The following is a 17901-nucleotide window of genomic DNA, read 5'->3' as shown; positions in this document are numbered from 1 at the left end:
CTCCGCGGGCGGGGGCCGGGCGAGCCGCGGCCCCGCCTCCGGGCCGTCTCAGGGGAGGGGCGTGTCCCGCGCCCGGCGAGTCCGGGCGGGCGTGGCCGGGGCGGGGCGGGGCTGGGGGCGTGGCGGCCGCGGGCCAGCCCCCGCTGGCTGCCGCGCGCCTGGCGGCCCGGGCTCAGTGCGCGGTGGCGGCGGCGGCGGTGCGGTCAGCTGGCGCCGCGCGATCCTGCTCCGCCGGGCGCACGGACGCACCGGCGAGCCGACGCTGGAGGCACGGGGCGCAGGCGTCCGGCCGGCGGACAAGGAGCCGGAGCAAGCGCCGCGGGCAGCGAGTGGGCGCCAGCGGCCGCCAGGTCGGTGCGCGGGCGCGGAGGGGTCGAGGCGGGCGCGCGGCGAGGCCGGAGCGCGCGGCGGGCTCACGTCCCGAGCGGTCTCCGCGGCGGGGCCCGGCCGGGGCGCAGGCTTCCCGCTCTGGAAAGTTTGCCGCCGCCGCCGCCGCCGCCCTGGGAGGGCTCTGCAGAAGTCAGGGAGGGAAGGGGGAGGAAGGGAGGGACCGCGGCGGGGAGGAGGCGGCCGGCGCCAGGCGGCCCGGGAGCCCTGGGCGGCGGCAGCGGCGGCGGGCGGGGCGGCCGGGGGTCGGAGGAGCCGGGGCGCAGGAGCCCAGCCACCGCCGCTTCCGCCCCTGCGCGCCCCGGATCCTCCGGGGTGACGAGCTGCCCGCCTCCTCCCGCAGACTGCCTAGCGGCGCCCTCCTCCCGCCGGTGCCAGAGCGGGGCCATGGGGGGCAGCATGCCCGCGCGCGCCGCCTGAGGACGTCGTAGCCCCCGCCCCCACTATGGGCGCCCTGGCTCGCGCCCTCGCGTTCTGCGTGGCCGTGGCGGTCGTGACCGGCGCCGCCTCGGGGCCCCCCGGCATGGAGCAGCGCGTCGTGCGGAGAGCGGCAGGTACGGAAGGACCCGACGGGTACCGGCGAGGGGCGTCGGGGCCCAGGAAAGGGCTCCTGGGTGGGTCTGGGGCGCCGGGTCTGAGTGGGCCCGAGGGTGCGCCCTGGGCTGGCACTGCGGAGTCCGTGTCCGGGTTCCTGCCGCCCTCGCTCCCCGGAGATCCGGGCCAGAGCTGGCGCGGCAGTTTGTGGGGCCCCTGGAGGCTCAGGGCTCCCACCCAAGTGCGAGGCCGCGGTGGGCAGCTGAACGCGACCGTGGAGTCCGCGGCCACCGCCCCCCGCGGTTTCCTAATGGGGCGCAGCGTGATCCCGGGCATCACCCGGAGGGCGCGGGGGCTACGTTTCCGCGGTGATTCCCATTGTTGTTCTGCGGGTTCTCACTGACGGCAAGTTCCTATTGTCGGCGCCGCAGCCCCTGCCCGCCTCCGTCCGGGTTCGTGGCCGGCTTCGGCCCGAGCGAGAGACCGCATTTCGGAGGGAGGGTGTGAGAGCGTCAGCCTGCCACCGGGGCCCTGCCCGCCCCCCGTGGGCCGCGTGACGAGGCCGCGGCGTCTGGTGCCTCCGCTCCCGGCCCTGCTACCCTGCCGGGTGGGTGACAGCGTCTGCCAACCTCCCCGTCCCAGGGCGCGCGCCGAACGCCTGGCCGCTGTCCGAGGGACGGGGAGCCGCGGACGCCGGCGGACTGCCCAGGGCCGGTGCACGTCGGGGGTCGGCGAGCGGCGCGGAGGGGCGGGGGCGCGTCGGCCCGCCAGGCCCCGCCCCGCACACGCGCCAAGGCCCTCGAGGTGCGGCGCGCGCGGCCCCCCGCCGGGCGCCCCGGGAGCCGCAGCCCCGCACGCGCGCCTCCCGGCTCCGGGCTCCCGGGGCGCCCGCGAGGGGGCGGCGTGCGGGGGCGGCGGCCGCGGGCCCCGGGGCGCGCGCAGCCCCGCTGCGTCCCGGCGGCCGCGCGGAGGGAGGCCCTCTCCCGGTGAGCTCACGCCCCACCCGGGCGAGACCCGAACAGCCGCTCCTTTGTACCCGGCGCGGCCACAGACCGCGCATTGATGGCGGCCGCGGCGGCCTCGCGGGGAGGTGTGAGCTGAGCGGCGGCGGGCGCGCCGTGCCAGGGAGGCGGCGGCCGCGGGCGGGACGGAGGCAGATGGCGGCCCGCCCCTCCCTGCGCCCCCGCGCCCCCTGCTCCGGCGGCGGCTGCAGCCTCCCGGAACAATGTCATTTTTTTATGAATGAAGTGGGCCTGGCGCTTGAATGCGTGTGTCATTCAGCGGCGTGACAGAGGCCGTCGCGAGGTCAGCGCGCGCTTTTAGCGCCTGCTTAGGCGGCCCCAGCTTCCAGGGGCGCCGAATAGGCGGTCGCGGGGGGAGCCCCGAATTAGCATTCGCATTCAGATAAAGATATTACTCCCTACGGCCGAGGAATGTCAACTAGCCCCGAGGAGGGGGCGAAGGAGGGGGCGGCGGGCGGGGCTCCGGGCCCTCGCCTGGACCCCCTGCGGCGGGCGGGGCCCTCCACCCCCCCCCCCCAACTGGCAGTCCGCGGGAGGCCGGTCCTGGGGCGCAAAGCCTGTGGTACCCCCACTGGATGCAGGCCTGGGGCACAGTAGCAGGAGGGACCCCAGGGGTGGCGGGTGGGAGGTACAGGGACTTTTTCCTCCACCAGAGCATAGGTGAACCACCCCACCCCCCCCCCCATCCTCGAAGTAGAGCCGGGAAGACAGGTACTGAACACATGGGTCAGTGTACTTAAACCATTTCTTTAAGTAGATGAACCAGACCGCAAAAACACGAAGACGTCCTGAAACTTAGAGGTTCCAGCTGACGCTTTCGCCAGGAAACATAAATTAAAACGCCACAGTCCGCTGGGGTCAAGGTGGGGAAGGCGTTCGCCCCTGGACTGACCTGGGCAGCCTTAATGTCCACATGGGGCCAGTGTTCTGTGTGAGGGGCTTGCTCAGGGAGGTTGATGGGGGGGGGGAGGGGCGTGTGCCACGTGCCCTGCAGTCTGAGCCCACCCAACCAGGAGGAGTCTCTTGGGGGGCACAGGGCATTTCCCACAAAAGCACTGGCTGCAGCCTCCCCCACCGCTTCATCAGGGCTGGACTTTGAGCCCTGGGTGGTTCATTAACCTGGTTGAGCCGAGGCTGGACTTCTGGCCTCAGCCCCTGCACTGAGCTGAGAAGCACCCCTGCAGGGCCTCAGGTCTTCCTTGGGACTGATCGGGGGCCTGGCTGTGCCCTGGTTCACAACTGAAACTATAGGGGAGCTGGAGCCCTGGCAGGGACAGGCTGGGGGGGGGTGGGGCAGCCAGGCAGGCCTGAGCGACTTACCAGTGAGTAAGCAATTCCCGGAGTCTCTTCTGGATGGGAGGGGAGCTCCCGACTCTAGATCCTGCTGGGGGTCCTCACCTGTGTGTGTGAGGACGATACTCACAGGGTTCTGGGAAGGTTAGGCTGGATAATCCTGTAAGCCCACATTAGCTTGCTGGGTTTCCAAATCCCCCTTTTTTTCCTTGGTTATGAAACTTTTCAGAAAGTTTCCAGGTGGGGAGGTTGGAAGATCAGATCCTCTCCCTTGACTTGAGGTCCCTTTGAGACACCCCTCCTTTCTTGGACTTTATTTATTTATTTATTTTTTAAATTTTTTTTTTACACGTTTATTTTTTTTGAGACAGAGAGAGACAGAGCATGAACGGGGGAGGGGCAGAGAGAGAAGGAGACAGAATCGGAAGCAGGCTCCAGGCTCTGGGCCATCAGCCCAGAGCCCGACGCGGGGCTCGAACTCGCGGACCGCGAGATCGTGACCTGAGCTGAAGTCGGATGCTTAACCGACTGAGCCACCCAGGCGTCCCTCTTGGACTTTTTTAAAATGTTTATTTATTTGAGAAACAGAGCGAGTGAGGGAGGGGCAGAGACAGAGGGAGACAATCCCAAGCAGTCTCTGCACTGTCATCGTGCAGCCCAGCCCGACACGGGGCTCGATCGCAGTGTCATGGGATCATGACCTGAGCTGAAATTGGGTTGGACACCTAACAAACTGAGCTTGCCCAGCGCCCCCCTTGGGCTGTTTTAAAGCACGTCCCTGGCAGCCGGTCCCACCCCCTGGAAAGAGTGGAAAGCTTCACCACGCACCCTGAACCGGAACCCTTTGTTCCTCATTCCGCCCCAAAACCCAAATCCCTCGGGAGCTGCCAGCTCCAGTGGTTCCTTTGAATCAGGTCTGAATTTGCTGGGTGTTCTCTGGGGTCACCCCGAAGGCCCTTCTGAGGATCCCTGTGCCTCCCCCCTTCCCCCCCACACACTGGGGGAGGCTTGACCCTGACCACGGCCTGGTGGCATCTCTCAGCCTGGCTGTCGCACGCTCCAGCACTTTATTTACTTATTAAATAAATTTTTTGTAACCTTTATTTATTTTTGAGAGAGAGAGAGCACAAGCAGGGGAGGGGCAGAGAGGGAGGGAGACACAGAATCCGAAGCAGGCTCCGGGCTCCGAGCCGTCAGCACAGAGCCCGACGCGGGGCTCGAACCCACAAACCGCGAGATCGTGACCTGAGCTGAAGTCGGAAGCTCCACCCACTGAGCCACCCAGGTGCCCCTCCAGCACTTTAAACCGCTTGTGGTGGCCTCCCTGGCCCGCGGGTGGGATTTTTGCTCTGTGCCACAGTGGGGGAAATTGGGGTATGAGGCCAGTTAGTAACAGTCAGGAGGACACTGATTGGGGACATCCCCGCAAGCCCAGCTGGGCCCTTCCAGGACGCAGTAGTCCTTGGGCTGTGCCTGTGGGCTGCACTTGGCATGTGGCCCACACCGGGGCGGGGGCGGCAGCCAGGAGCAGGCGCTGTGGGACCCACAGGGTCAGACCTTCCGCCTGTGCTCACCCCCCTCAGTGGCACGTGGGCACCTGCCGTGGCGCATAGGACTTCCGTCCTCTAGCGTGTGTGGGCCCCAGAGCCCCCTTTTGTTGATCGGGAAAGACCCCTTCCTGGGGCCGAGCGGCACATGCCCCAGCCACTGCCCGAGTGGAGCCAGACCGTGACCGTTTCAGCATCCGCTCATGCCTGTCGCCTGGAGTCCTGCCTGCTCTCTGTCCCCCTACCTGACACCACCCGCTCACGCCTCTGGCGGGTCACCCCCAGGGTCTCCCGTGGCTCAGGGCGGGCCTGGTGGATCAGATCTACCGGAGGCAGAGATTTCTGCCAGTCTCTGCCCTGGTCCAGGGGTGTCCCGTCCCCCACCTCCCTCCGCCCACCAGCGGACGGCTGCCGGGCATGGCTGGCCCCGGGGCTGCTGTGTCCGTCAATCCCACACTGGACCGGCTTGAAGTGAATATACTGTGTGGATGGCTTGACCTGCTGATGCTGCCCAGACCAAACCGGAACCAACAACTGTTGCCCTTGGGCCGGGGCCTGGGGCTGAGGCTGCCATGACCAGCCTGTTCTCCGCCTTCTGGGGGGCCTCAGTCGGCTCCCGGCACTGGGTGGTCCCCACAGGACACAGTGGCCGGGACCGAGGGGCTGGAGGTCGGGTCAGGAGTCCTCCGACAGTGGGGCCCTCAGGGACGCAGGCTCAGAGGTACTTGAGAGACCCTCCCGGTGGGCACGGGGCTGGTGAGGCACCTGAAGTGGGTAGGCAGAATCGGGACTGTCCAGGGAGCCAGGGGCCGGTGTGGCTAACAGCGGGCAGCTGGGCCCTCGAATCTAGGCCACGCGTCGGCAGAATGACAAGTGATGATGTAACTGACCCAGCTGGGTCTGGGGAAGGAGGCCTGGGCGCTGGGACCACCCACCCCTGTCCCGGGCCCCAAGCCCAGGCTGCCCGCCGGGCATTGTCTGGCCCTGGCAGGGAGGCCTGGGGGTGATAGCCCCGCCAGTGATGTGTCCCTGGATCTCAGGCCTCGGCCCCTTGAGAGCTAGGCAGCCGCGGGGCAGCGGTGCGGGACCCCGGGGCTCTCCGGTGGACACCCGCCCTTGGCAAGGCTCCTTCCTCTACCCCAACGTGGCGTGTACACGGTGAGGTGGGCCAGGGCACCTCGGCCTGCTCTGGCCTGCTCGCTGGCTCAGTCTGGACAAGTCCCACCTCCCACAGCTCGTGTCCTCGGCTGTGAAATGGGAGTCCCAGGTCCCCTCCTCCCACGGGCCTGTGAGACACCGTCGTCCAGACATAGTATCCTATTTACGACCTGCTTCTCACTGTGTGTTTGGTGTACCACTGAGGTGTCGCTCGCGTGCAAGACCCTTCTCTCTAGTCACGGTGCAGTTGTCCTGCGTCCCAGAGAGCCCCCGCCCTGACCCGCCCCGCGGGGTGCGCCGGCTCTTGGTAACCAGCCCATGGCCAGTGCCGGCTCCATTCTCGTGAGGCCGAGCGTCTGCTCTCCGGTCCGGAACTGCTTTCGAAGCCAGGATGAGAGCTGGGGGGGGGGCGGGGAGGTGGGCGTCGAGTGGGTCCCATCCTCCTGGGGCAAATCGCCCCTGTCCCCAGCCCAGCGTCCCTGCCTCCAGCCTCTGCTTCAGCCGGAGGCGTGTGAGGCACTGCCTGTGAGCTCGGGATGGAGTTTGCGTTTCTAAACGGTTGTGAGCAAGTCCAAGGAGGGGGCGCCTGGCCGGCTCAGTAGCTTAAGCGTCTGTTCGCTTCAGCTCAAGTCGTGATATCACAGTCGTGAGCTCGAGCCCCTCGTGTGGCTTCGTGGTGGCAGGGCAGAGCCTGCTTAGGATGGTCTTTCTCTCTCTCTCAAAATAAGTAAATAAACTTAAAAAAAAGAAAAACAAAGAAGACTTACTTACACCGAAATTTGGATTTTCAGCGCCCTTACGCGTGTTCTGATGGGTGTGCGCTGGGCCGCACGCGTCCGTTCATATGCTTGTGATCTGTCAGCGCTCCGGCGACCGGCCGGAAAATATTGTCCCCCCTCCGCCCCCTGCCCTTCACGGGGCACTCTGCAGGACCACAGGTTCTGGACACTGGTCCCTCCCTCGTGTAGGGCCACGTGGGCCCTCGCCGAGCCCCCTCCCTGCGGCCTCCACCGCGTGTCGATACAGTGGGCACGCCGTGGTGCCTCCCGGGGTGCCGGGCGCCCGGTGCTCCCGCTCTGGGGGCTCCCGCCTTAGGGTCACATCCATATCACCTACAGAGGCCCCGGGACCTGAGCCCGGCCCGCAGGAGCAGCTGGTCTTTGGCAGCGGGGACACCGTGGAGCTGAGCTGCCACTTGCCTGCAGGTGGCCCCACGGGGCCCAGCGTTTGGGTCAAGGACGGTGTGGGGCTGGCGCCCTCAGACCGCATCCTGGTGGGGCCTCAGCGGCTGCAGGTGCTGAACGCCTCCCACGAGGACGCGGGGGCCTACAGCTGCCGGCAGCGGCTTACCCAGCGCGTGCTATGCGACTTCAGCGTGCGCGTGACAGGTACGTGCCCGCCGGGGTCCTCCGAGCTCCCTGAGTGCCCGGGGGGTCTCGGGGCGGTGCTCTGCAGCTCCCCACGTTGGGGGTCTCGGTGGTCCCTGGTAGAGAGGAGGGTGCCGCACGGGAGACACGGCGAGGGGCACCTGTCCCACGGCCACACGCTCTGTTGCCTGTGTTTCAGATGCCCCGTCCTCCGGGGATGACGAAGACGGAGAGGATGAGGCTGAGGACACAGGTGAGCCCGGGGTCCAGGCGCGCAGGGCGAGTCAGGGCTGGGGACCCGCCTTCCTAACTGCCAAGCTCCGTGCTCCCTGGGAATGGGGCCTCCTGCTCACAGGCAGGTGGGAGACCGAGGCCTGGGGGCCACCTCCCCAGGGTCCCACCGAGTGCGGGGTCTTCCTCGGGGTGAGGTGGCCTCGAGTGAGCCCTGGGCCTGTGCGCCCCAGCTTGGGGGAGGGGGGACCGTGCTGCACAGGGCTTGAGGAGCGGCAAGGAGGCTGCTGTGGCCTTGGGTGAGGTAGCCTGTGCCGAGTGTGAGTACGGCAGGGCAGGGGACTCAGGGGGCTGCCTCGGGGCCAGTGGGCTAAGGGGTCGGGGGCCCAGGAGGTGGGGGAGGAGGGTGGCCGTGGGCGCCAGGGACACCAGGTTTGGGCGGGTGTTGATGGTACAGGGGATACTGTAGCACTTGCTGGTGACAGGCCACGGGTGCGGGAGAGCAGGAGGGGCGGCAGCCACCGGGGTGTTCCAGCCTGGGACGGTGGCGGGGCCACCTTGCCTGTCGTGGGGGGTGGGGGGCAGGGAGGGGCAGCGGGCTGTTTCCGAGGAGCCCGGTTAGCCAGGCCGAGAGATGTGGGACATGGGACACGGTTGGGGGGCCCTGTGGGGTCTAGCGGGCAAAGAGGTGAGGAGGGGCCGGCCAGGGACACAGAGCTGGGTGGGGACGCAGGAGAGGAGTCAGGTGCCGGGATACTCATGCAGCAGCTCTGCCTTGGGCTCTGAGATAAGCAGGAAAGCTGAGGGGCTGCTGGGTTTCTTCTCTTTTCCCTTTTTCCTTTGGCTGCCAGGAAGTTCAGAGCAAAACTCCAGGCCCAGTGCTCCTGGTCCCTCTGACCAACCCCCTCCCAAGCCCCGTGGGCTCAGGGGCTCTGGGGGTCATGGGCAGGGCTGCTCTCCAAGGGCAATGTCTCTAGCCGTGCTCAGCCACCATCGTCTGGGCCTGCAGGGCTCCCTGGGTCACCCCAGAGTCTCTGCCCCGGGAGTGCCCCCAGCCTGGACCTCAGCACCCTCCTCTGCAAGGTGGCTGTGTTGGAGGTGGCAGGGGTTGGGGGCGAAGGGTGCGCTGTGTCCCTTCCCTGTCCGGGGGTTGCCTGCCTACTTCCCGTGGCAGGAATGCGGTCCCCACCTCAGCTCCAAAGAAGGATGGAAACCACTTAGGGTGGGGGCGGGGACAACCCTCAGAACCAGGAAGGGGGCAGGGCCTCCCACGTGCCACGTCACTGCCTTGTCACCATGGCCCCTCCCACTGCCCACCAGACCCTGGAGTGCTAGAGAGGGTGACTCGGTCTCAGAGTCTGGCCACCTTCAAGACTCTGGGCTCTCCAGGTGGCTGGGCCTCACGTCCCAGTAAATTGCTTCCGCAGCCCGGCCCCTGGTCCATCTGGCTGGGCTCTGTGACCTGGGCTGACCCGGTTCCTCGGCTGGCCCGGTCTCTCCTCAGCGGGCCTGCCCTGTGGGTGCCTCCCTGGGTGTCTGGGTGCTCTCCTGGGAGATACCCTTGTGTCTTGAAGGCTCCCGGGTGAGGATGTATTATCCTGGACCCTTGGGCCCTCCTGGCTGGTGTGGGTGCTTGGGGGCAGTGGACAGGGAGAGGAGGGGATGTGTGGCTTGGCTTCGAGGATGCTGGGAGGCGGTGTTGGGGTCGGCGGGAGCCTTGTCCCGCCAAGGCGGGGGGCCCCAAAATCCGACACTCTGTGCAAGGGAGGAAACTGAGGCTGGAGGGGTGTGTGGTGGGACAGCTTCCGAAGGGGGGGGGTGGTCAGGCGTGCCCTGCTCGCAGCCTGCTTATGGCCTTCGCGTGCCCCTCTGCCAGCCGGGGCCCCTTACTGGACGAGGCCCGAGCGGATGGACAAGAAGCTGCTGGCTGTGCCGGCCGCCAACACCGTCCGCTTCCGCTGCCCGGCCGCCGGCAACCCCACTCCGTCCATCTCCTGGCTGAAGAACGGCAAGGAGTTCCGGGGGGAGCACCGCATCGGGGGCATCAAGGTGGGCCTGGCGGCGGGTGGCGCCGGCCGGTGGGGGTCTCGGGCTGCCGCCTGCTCACCCGCGTGCCCGCCCGCAGCTGCGACACCAGCAGTGGAGCCTGGTCATGGAGAGCGTGGTCCCGTCGGACCGAGGAAACTACACGTGCGTTGTCGAGAACAAGTTCGGCAGCATCCGACAGACCTACACCCTGGACGTCCTGGGTGAGGCCCGGCGCGGGCGGGGCGGGGTGGCCCGACGGCTCGGCCGGAGCGGCCCCTGAGCCCCGTGTGCCCTCCCCGCAGAGCGCTCTCCGCACCGGCCCATCCTGCAGGCAGGGCTGCCGGCCAACCAGACGGCGGTGCTGGGCAGTGACGTTGAGTTCCACTGCAAGGTATACAGCGACGCCCAGCCCCACATCCAGTGGCTGAAGCACGTGGAAGTGAACGGCAGCAAAGTGGGGCCCGACGGCACCCCCTACGTCACCGTGCTCAAGGTGGGTACCGCCACCGGCCGAGCCCGGGCCCTTGGGCCTGGCCCTGCTGGCCCCCCGCGGCCGGGGACTGGGTTACGGGGTCGGCGGGTGGGGCCCAGGCATCGGACCGTCGGGGAAGGAGCGGCGGAGGGCTCGGCCCGGCACTGGCGGGCCGGGGGCCGGGGGCCGGGGGCCGGGGGTGGGTGGCTGGGGGCCGGGGGCTGGCTGGGGAGTCTGGGCTGGGTCCCAGCATGTCGGGCGCGTAGCACACGGCCCCACAGTGAGTCCTCAGTTTCCCCCTCTGCTTTGAGGGTGGGCCTGCAGGCAGCGCCCTGGGCCGGGCTCAAGCTCAGGGGCCCGGGGGCAGGCAGGTGGCAGCCTAGGCCTCCCGGCGAGCTCTGGGCCCCAGGCGCAGGCCGCGGCTCCTCCAGCCGCCCCGATCAGGGATCAGGCTGTGTCACCCCGAGCGGGCTGTGTCAGTGCTTGTGCAGCGCGGCTTGCTGCCTGCCTGGCTCCCTCGGCCCTCGCCTGGGGCAGCCTCAGCTTGGTTCCCACGGCCCCAGGGCGGGGGGGGGCCGCCGGAGCTGGGGTGCTTGCGACACTCAGCCCGAAGAGAGACGTCGGCCGCCGGTGGGGGTGTGGGGGGCCAGGCGCCTGGGCTGAGAGCAGGGGTCCAGATCTGCCTGGGGAGGCTGCCGTGGCCCCGGTGGGTGATCTCTCTGCACTCGTGGGAACACGCTCACCGTGAGCCGGGCATCGTCACGGCAGGCCCAGCCCGGAGCCCAGGGATAGGCAGGCTGAGTGCCAGCCCAGGAGGGCCTCTCCGAGGGGTGCCTGCGGGGCCGCACTCGGGGGCCCTGGTGGGTGGACGCGGGGAAGGGGCCTCCTGTGAAACCACAGCCCGCCACCGCCTCCCGCAGGCAGCCTTGCTGGCTGCCCTCGCCGAGCCCCCGCTCCGTTCCTTGAGGGCCACCCTCGTGGCGGGGTCTGCGCCAGGGGCCTGCTCCCGCACGGCCACTCTGTGCCCGGCCAGGCTGCCAAGGGCGCGCCTGAGCCGGGTCTCTTGTCCCCGCAGTCCTGGATCAGTGAGAGTGTGGAGGCCGACGCGCGCCTCCGCCTGGCCAATGTGTCCGAGCGTGACGGGGGCGAGTACCTCTGTCGAGCCTCCAATTTCATAGGCGTGGCTGAGAAGGCCTTTTGGCTGCGTGTCCACGGGCCCCAAGCAGGTAACGACTCTGTCCCACGCTGTCTGGCACGCCGAGCTCCAGCTCCCGACGCCCTGGCCGTGCGCCCCCGTCCTGCTCGCTCCCTGCCCTGCGGCTCGCATGGCGCTCCGGCCGGAGCCACCTCTGCAGTGCCGGTGCCTCTGGCCTCCACTGTGACCGCCCGCTTCGAGCCCCCGCGGCCTGTGCTGCCCCTGCCTGTGCCCTACACGCACCCCCAGAAGGCCTCCAGCCCCGGCAGGGGCCACTGCCCTCTGTGAGCCTCCGCCCCACCCTCCCCCGCGTGTGCGTGCGTGTGCGCGTGTGCGTGCGTCTGTCCGTCTGTCTCACCCTCGCTTGCCCCTGGCTCCGCTGCCCGCTCGCCCCCCGTTGGCGTGCGCGTGCGCGTGTCCGTCCGCCGGCGCCCCCCCCCCCCCGCCCGCCCCCGCCCCGTACACGCGCTCACCCCGCATGCCGCGTCTGTGCAGCGCTGCCGGCCGCACGCCTGGCGCTCGCCTGGGACAGAGGACTCGCCGGTGGAGGGACTGGCTTCGGGCTCTGTGTGGACGCACGAGGCGGAGGACCCGTGGCGCCGCGGCCGCGGTGGTGGTGGTGGCGGTGGCGGCGGCGTTTTCCTTGCAGCCTGGCTGGACCGTCGCCGTGTGGACTGTGGCTGTGGTGCCCGTGGCAGGTGCTGGCGCTCGCCTATCGCGCTCTGTTCTCTCTTTGTAGACGGCGGGCGCTAACAGCACCGACAAGGAGCTAGAGGTTCTGTCCTTGCGCAATGTCACCTTTGAGGACGCGGGGGAGTACACGTGTCTGGCGGGCAATTCTATCGGGTTTTCCCATCACTCTGCGTGGCTGGTGGTGCTGCCAGGTACTGGCTCCTGCTGCTGCTTGCTCTGTCCCTGTTCTCTCGGGGTCGCTGGCTTGGGTCACACCGGAGCTGCCGAGGGCGGGCGGGGGACGCCGTGGTTCGTGGCCACCTCGTTCTGCAGAGCTCCTGGCCCGGGCTGGTGTGGGGATAAAGTGCACGTGCTGTCTTGCCTCCGAGGGGCCTCCCTCGAGCCCCCCCCCCCCACCCCCCAGCTCGGTCCCCAGCAGCCCGTGTGGCGGCTCCGGTGTCACCCCGGGTGGCGGGCGTCAACGCTGCCGGCTCCGCTGGGCTCTCGCTCTCCTGGGTGCACCCCTCCTGACCCGGCGTTTCTGACCGCGGACCCTCAGGGAGGGGGACGTTGAGGCCTAGGCGTCCCGACCAGGGGTCCGAGCCCCTTGTCCCCCACTCCCGCCGCGCCTGGGGCTCCGGCCCTCGGGGGCTCCCGGGAGGCGGGGCCCGGCCTGCAGCGACGGTATCTTTGCAGCCGAGGAGGAGCTGCTGGAGGCCGGCGCGGCTGGCAGCGTGTATGCGGGCGTCCTCAGCTACGGGGCGGGCTTCCTCCTCTTCATCCTGGTGGTGGCTGCCGTGACACTGTGCCGTCTGCACAGTCCCCCGAAGAAGGGCCTGGGCTCGCCCACCGTGCACAAGGTCTCCCGCTTTCCACTCAAGCGACAGGTAACAGAAAGTAGCTACCGGGTTCCGAGCTGCCCGGACGCCCCCGGGGACCGCTCCTCTGAGCTCCTGAGCTCAGGGACTACTCCCCGTGGTGCGGGAGGCCTGGGGCCTCCCGGGGACGCAGGTCTCTGCGGTGGCTGAGCCGCCCCCCTCCCTGGTCTGCGCGGGCTCCACCAGGAGCCTGGGGTACCCTGCAACGTAAGACTTCTAGGGCCTTCCTTCGTTTAGGGCTGAGTGGAAGTCAGATGCCCCCTCCCCACCCCTTAGCAGCCCTGCCCGCCTGGGCAAAGCCACGGCCCCGCCACCCCTGGGGCGTGTCTCACCCTCCCCCCTGACCCTGTGGGTCGGCCCCTTGGCACCAACCTGTCCCTGCCGACCCAAGCAGGTGTCCTTGGAGTCCAACTCGTCCATGAACTCCAACACGCCGCTGGTGCGAATCGCCCGGCTGTCTTCCGGGGAGGGTCCTGCGCTGGCCAACGTCTCCGAGCTCGAGCTGCCCGCTGACCCCAAGTGGGAGCTGTCCAGGGCCCGGTCAGTGGGGCGGGGTACCGATGTGTCCTGGGGCTGGGGCCCTGACCCGGTGGGGGTGGGGGCACACACAGGGTGTGGTCCTGTGGCGGGGGAGGGGGCACCACTCAGAAACCTGATCGGACTCAGATCAGAGTATGGTAGGAGTCCACACCGTTGACGGCGTGGCAACTATCGACCAGAGGAGGCCGGGCCAGGGGCAGGTGCTCCTGAGGTGTCGGCGCCCCTTGCAAAGTGCTGTCTGGATGGCCCCACACAGGGTGAGAGGCTGGCCGGCCAACGTCCTTTATCCTATGAGTAGTCATGGGGGCAAGCGTGGAGGGCTTCCTGGAGGCAGCGACGCTAGGCCTCAAAGACTGTCCGGTACAGGGCCTTGAGCTGGTGTGGGTGCTCACTGCCTTTCGGTTTCTGCCTCCAGGCTGACCCTGGGCAAGCCTCTCGGGGAGGGCTGCTTTGGCCAAGTGGTCATGGCAGAGGCCATCGGCATTGACAAGGACCGGGCCGCCAAGCCTGTCACTGTGGCCGTGAAGATGCTGAAAGGTGAGGGAGGAGGGAAGGATGTGGTGAGGGGAGCCTGTGCGGGGCAGGGGCGGGGCCGGGGCGGCGCGGCAGCGCCTGACGCGCCTGCCCTCCCGTGCAGACGATGCCACGGACAAGGACCTGTCGGATCTGGTGTCGGAGATGGAGATGATGAAAATGATCGGCAGACACAAGAACATCATCAACCTGCTGGGGGCCTGCACGCAGGGCGGTAGGCTGCGGCGGGCGGGCGGGCGGGCAGGCGGGCAGGGGTGGGGGTGGCGGGGCGGGGCCCTCCTCTGACGCCTGGGCCCCCAGGGCCCCTGTACGTGCTGGTGGAGTACGCGGCCAAGGGGAACCTGCGCGAGTACCTGCGGGCGCGGAGGCCGCCAGGCATGGACTACTCCTTCGACACGTGCAAGCTGCCCGAGGAGCAACTCACCTGCAAGGACCTGGTGTCTTGTGCCTACCAGGTGGCGCGGGGCATGGAGTACCTGGCCTCGCAGAAGGTGAGCAGGGCGGGGGCCGATAAGGGCACCCGGGCCTGCAGGGGAGGTGGGGGGGAGGGTCAGGGCCTGGCGGGAGCCTCAGCCCTGCCCCCTCCCGCCCCCAGTGCATCCACAGGGACCTGGCGGCCCGCAACGTGCTGGTGACCGAGGACAACGTGATGAAGATTGCGGACTTTGGTCTGGCCCGCGACGTGCACAACCTTGACTACTACAAAAAGACCACCAATGTGAGCCTGGCTGGGGGAGGGTGTGAGGAGTGGGGAGGCGGGGGGAGGGGGGGTGGGTGGAGGTGGGGGGAGGGGGGTGCGGAGTGGGCAGCCCCAGGCACCAGGAGGGCATCTGGTGGCCGACGTGCCCCCCCTTCCCCGCCTCGCCCTCCCAGGGCCGGCTGCCCGTGAAGTGGATGGCACCCGAGGCCTTGTTTGACCGAGTCTACACCCACCAGAGTGACGTGTACGTGGTAGGGCCGGGGGCCGGGGGGGGGGCCGCGTGGGACGCAGGGCGGGGGGCCCCAGCGGTGGCTCCTGTGGCTGATCTCCCCTTCTTGTCAGCGGGGTGCGTCTGGGGCAGGCGGGCTGCATAGGGCACAGGACCTCTGGTGGTAGGACAGACGGGCTGACGGTGCCGTGCTCCCCACCAGCTGGTCCTTCGGGGTCCTGCTCTGGGAGATCTTCACTCTGGGGGGCTCGCCGTACCCCGGCATCCCCGTGGAGGAGCTCTTCAAGCTGCTGAAAGAGGGCCACCGCATGGACAAGCCGGCCAACTGCACACACGACCTGTGAGTGCGCGGGCCCCTCGGCCGCTGCCCGGTTGGGCCCCGGGGGGCATGGCCTTGGTGCCCGCGGCGGGGGGGGGGGGGGGGGGGGGGGAGCGCGGGGGGGGGGGAGCGCGGGGGGGGGGGGGGGGGAGCGCGGGCCGGGCCCGTGCGGGCACCGGCCCGGAGCCTCACCTGAGCGCCCGGCCAGGTACACGATCATGAGGGAGTGCTGGCACGCGGTGCCCTCGCAGAGGCCCACCTTCAAGCAGCTGGTGGAGGACCTGGACCGCATCCTCACCGTCACGTCCACCGATGTGAGTGCGGCTCCCACCCACCTTGCGGGGGTGGAGGGGGCACGTGGGGGGCGTGGCCCTGACGGCTGCCCCCCCTCCCGCCCGGCAGGAATACCTAGACCTGTCGGTGCCCTTCGAGCAGTACTCGCCGGGCGGCCAGGACACCCCCAGCTCCAGCTCCTCCGGGGATGACTCTGTGTTTGCCCACGACCTGCTGCCTCCGGCCCCTCCCGGCGGCGGCGGCGGCGGCGGGGGCCCTCGGACGTGAAGGGCCGCCGGCCTGCAGGCCGAGCCCCCACCAATGTGAGAGCAGACCCCAGCTCACCGTGCCGCCGTCGACCGCAGGGGCCCCCTGGCCTGGGCCTCAGACCTGGGCCAGATGGACGGATGGACAGACAGCTTCGTGTGTGTGCGCGTGTGTGAGCGCGTGAGTCTTGAGGCCCCCGGCGCCCCGGCGCAGGGTCCCTGGGGTGCCCGCCCTGCTGTATGATGACCTCCTGGCCACGTGTGCTGGCAGCACCAGGGGGACCGAATGTAGAATGTAAAGGGGCTCCTCCCTGGGGCCCCTCCCCCAAGCTCCCCCCACCCATCGCTGCCCCGCCGGGAGCACTGGGGGGGGGGGGGGGTGGGCAGCCAAGCTCTGGCATCCAGCGTGGACCGAGGCCCCTCCACTTGCCGAAGCTGAGCCTGCAGGGAAGCCTCCCCCCGCCCCGCCCCACCCCCCATGGCACACCTCCCACCCAAGAGGCACCTTGGGCCTGGGGGGGAGTGCTAGCCCGCAGCCTCCCCCCACCTCCAGGCCTCCCCACTTCCCACCCTGCTCCTTGGGAGACTGAATTACGGGTACCTGAAGGCAGGAGGCTTTAACTTCTGTCCGAGAGGTTCGTTCCAGAAATGAGTGTACATTTATATAAATAGATGCTGTGTACAGGATCTACACATACGTATATATAGAGAGATCTATACGGAGGGAGGAGGGCTGGTCTAACGGGCACGGGACCCTGAGGGTGCAGGAGGGAGGCGCAGCCGCCGGCCTGGGAGGTTCCCGAGGGATCTGCTGAGATCAACGTGAAAACCAGCAGGAGATCGAGAGGCTTTTCTGGCAACGCAGTTTTGTTTTAAAAATTGTATATTTGTAAAGCTATTTATCGACCCCCAGAACCCCCGGCCCTGTGCCCCTCTCCCCCCGGTGCTCATAGTGTTCAGCCAGCCGCGTGGCAGAGAGGTCTCAGTTTTAACTTATTAACAGCCGAGAAGGTTCCTGCTTCATGTAGAGGGCCCGCTAAGGGCTTCACCCCAAAGCCCAGCCAGGTCCCTTGCACCCTTAAGGGTCGTTAATAGTTTGAGGTGATTCTAGTGAGGATATTTTATTTCCTTTGGCCTTCTTTCACAGGGGAATTAGGTTTCTATAGGGTTTTTCTTTAGGAGATGTATTTTTTGGACTTCAAAGCAAGCTGGTATTTTCATACAAGTTCTAATTGCCATGTGTTCTGAGTGAGGAGGCAGTTTCCGGGGGGGGGGGGGGGTGGGCAACCCTGCACGCAGGTTCAGATGTTATTAGATGTTACAAGTTTATATATATCTATATATATAATTTATTGAGTTTTTACAAGATGTATTTGCTGTAGATTTAACACCTCTTACGCAATGCTTTTAGACTTTTATAGCCCAGACTGCTACCTTTCAAAGCTTGGGAGAGAAAGCCGTGAATTCAGTTTTGTTACTTTTTGTACTGTTAATGGCCCGCATTTGGGTGGCTGTCTTGCTCATCGGCCTGCCAGCCGGGCAGCGGTCCAGGGTGGTCTCTGTTCTCAGGTCCCCAGCCTCATGGGGGTCAAAGGTGTCGGCCCAAACTGGCAGATGCGCTTTCCAAAAAAATAAACAGAGACAACTGGTTCACATCCCTGCTCTGCTTTCTGGTTTCCTGCCCTTCTGGAACCCCAGGCAGTGTCGTCCTCTCCACCTGGGACAGGTTGTCATCTGCCCCCCGAGGAGGGCGGGGTCACCGGCTGCCTGGGTCACAAGCCCTCCACGGGTTTCCAGCTCAGGTCTCTGGCTGGGATAGGACAAGCCCTGGGCAGAGCCGGGGTCAGCGTGGTCCAGTGTGTCCAGCTGCTCGGGGGCACGGCCCCGGCAGGGCAGAGCCTTAGGACCACCGGTGGCCTTCACTGCCTCAGTCCGAGGTCCCCAAGGCCGGGGGGGGCAGGCACCGTAGTGTCCACGGGAGGGACGATGAGACCATCACGGGGCGGGCCTCCCCTTCCTTGGGGGGCTGTAGGCCTGCCAAGCCCCCTGGCTGCCCCCAGCTCTTGGAGTCCACGTGGGCTCTGGGGGCCGAGGCCTCCCCCTCCTCCCCCCAATCAGCCGGGGAGGGGGAGGTGGTTTCTAGGTGGGTCCCCCCACCCCCACCCCCACGGAGCCACACGTAAGCAAAGCTCTCACCTGGCCTCTGATCCACCAGACCCAGGGACAGTGGGCTCCACTCTGCTGGCCGTTCCCTTC

The 17901-nt window shown here is 67.8% G+C and overlaps 1 protein-coding gene across 4 annotated transcripts; it reads left to right on the top strand.

Moving 5' to 3' along the window:
• The first annotated feature begins 740 nt into the window (after positions 1–740).
• On the top strand, positions 741–16811 carry FGFR3 (fibroblast growth factor receptor 3). Of its 4 annotated transcripts, none has more exons than XM_042937115.1 (17): positions 741–941; positions 7060–7329; positions 7508–7561; positions 9416–9588; positions 9665–9788; positions 9870–10060; positions 11974–12118; positions 12603–12793; positions 13179–13324; positions 13740–13861; positions 13962–14072; positions 14159–14349; positions 14454–14576; positions 14732–14802; positions 14990–15127; positions 15315–15420; positions 15509–16811. In XM_042937115.1, exons 1-17 carry the CDS (start codon positions 833–835, stop codon positions 15665–15667), a joined length of 2424 nt encoding a protein of 807 aa, XP_042793049.1. In that variant the 5' UTR covers positions 741–832; the 3' UTR covers positions 15668–16811. The 4 variants fall into 4 exon arrangements, with proteins under 4 accessions (XP_042793049.1, XP_042793048.1, XP_042793046.1 ...); XM_042937114.1 differs by having other exon boundaries at positions 13176–13324; XM_042937112.1 differs by lacking the exon at positions 11974–12118 and adding an exon at positions 11115–11265.
• Positions 16812–17901: the final 1090 nt, after the last annotated feature.

The sequence above is a fragment of the Panthera leo genome, chromosome B1, assembly GCF_018350215.1.
Source record: "Panthera leo isolate Ple1 chromosome B1, P.leo_Ple1_pat1.1, whole genome shotgun sequence".
Taxonomy (NCBI): domain Eukaryota; kingdom Metazoa; phylum Chordata; class Mammalia; order Carnivora; family Felidae; genus Panthera; species Panthera leo.
Note: the sequence above shows the minus strand (reverse complement) of the source record. Positions and strands in the feature narration are given on the sequence as shown.

What these genes read in the sequence shown, in the direction of transcription:
- FGFR3 (XM_042937111.1), top strand. Translation starts at nt 833, where the DNA reads ATGGGCGCCCTGGCTCGCGCCCTCGCGTTCTGCGTGGCCGTGGCGGTC. An exon ending in TGTCCACGGGCCCCAAGCAG is followed by an intron (nt 11,266 to 12,602) that starts GTAACGACTCTG and finishes GTATCTTTGCAG; the next exon opens with CCGAGGAGGAGCTGCTGGAG. An exon ending in GGGGGCCTGCACGCAGGGCG is followed by an intron (nt 14,073 to 14,158) that starts GTAGGCTGCGGC and finishes CTGGGCCCCCAG; the next exon opens with GGCCCCTGTACGTGCTGGTG.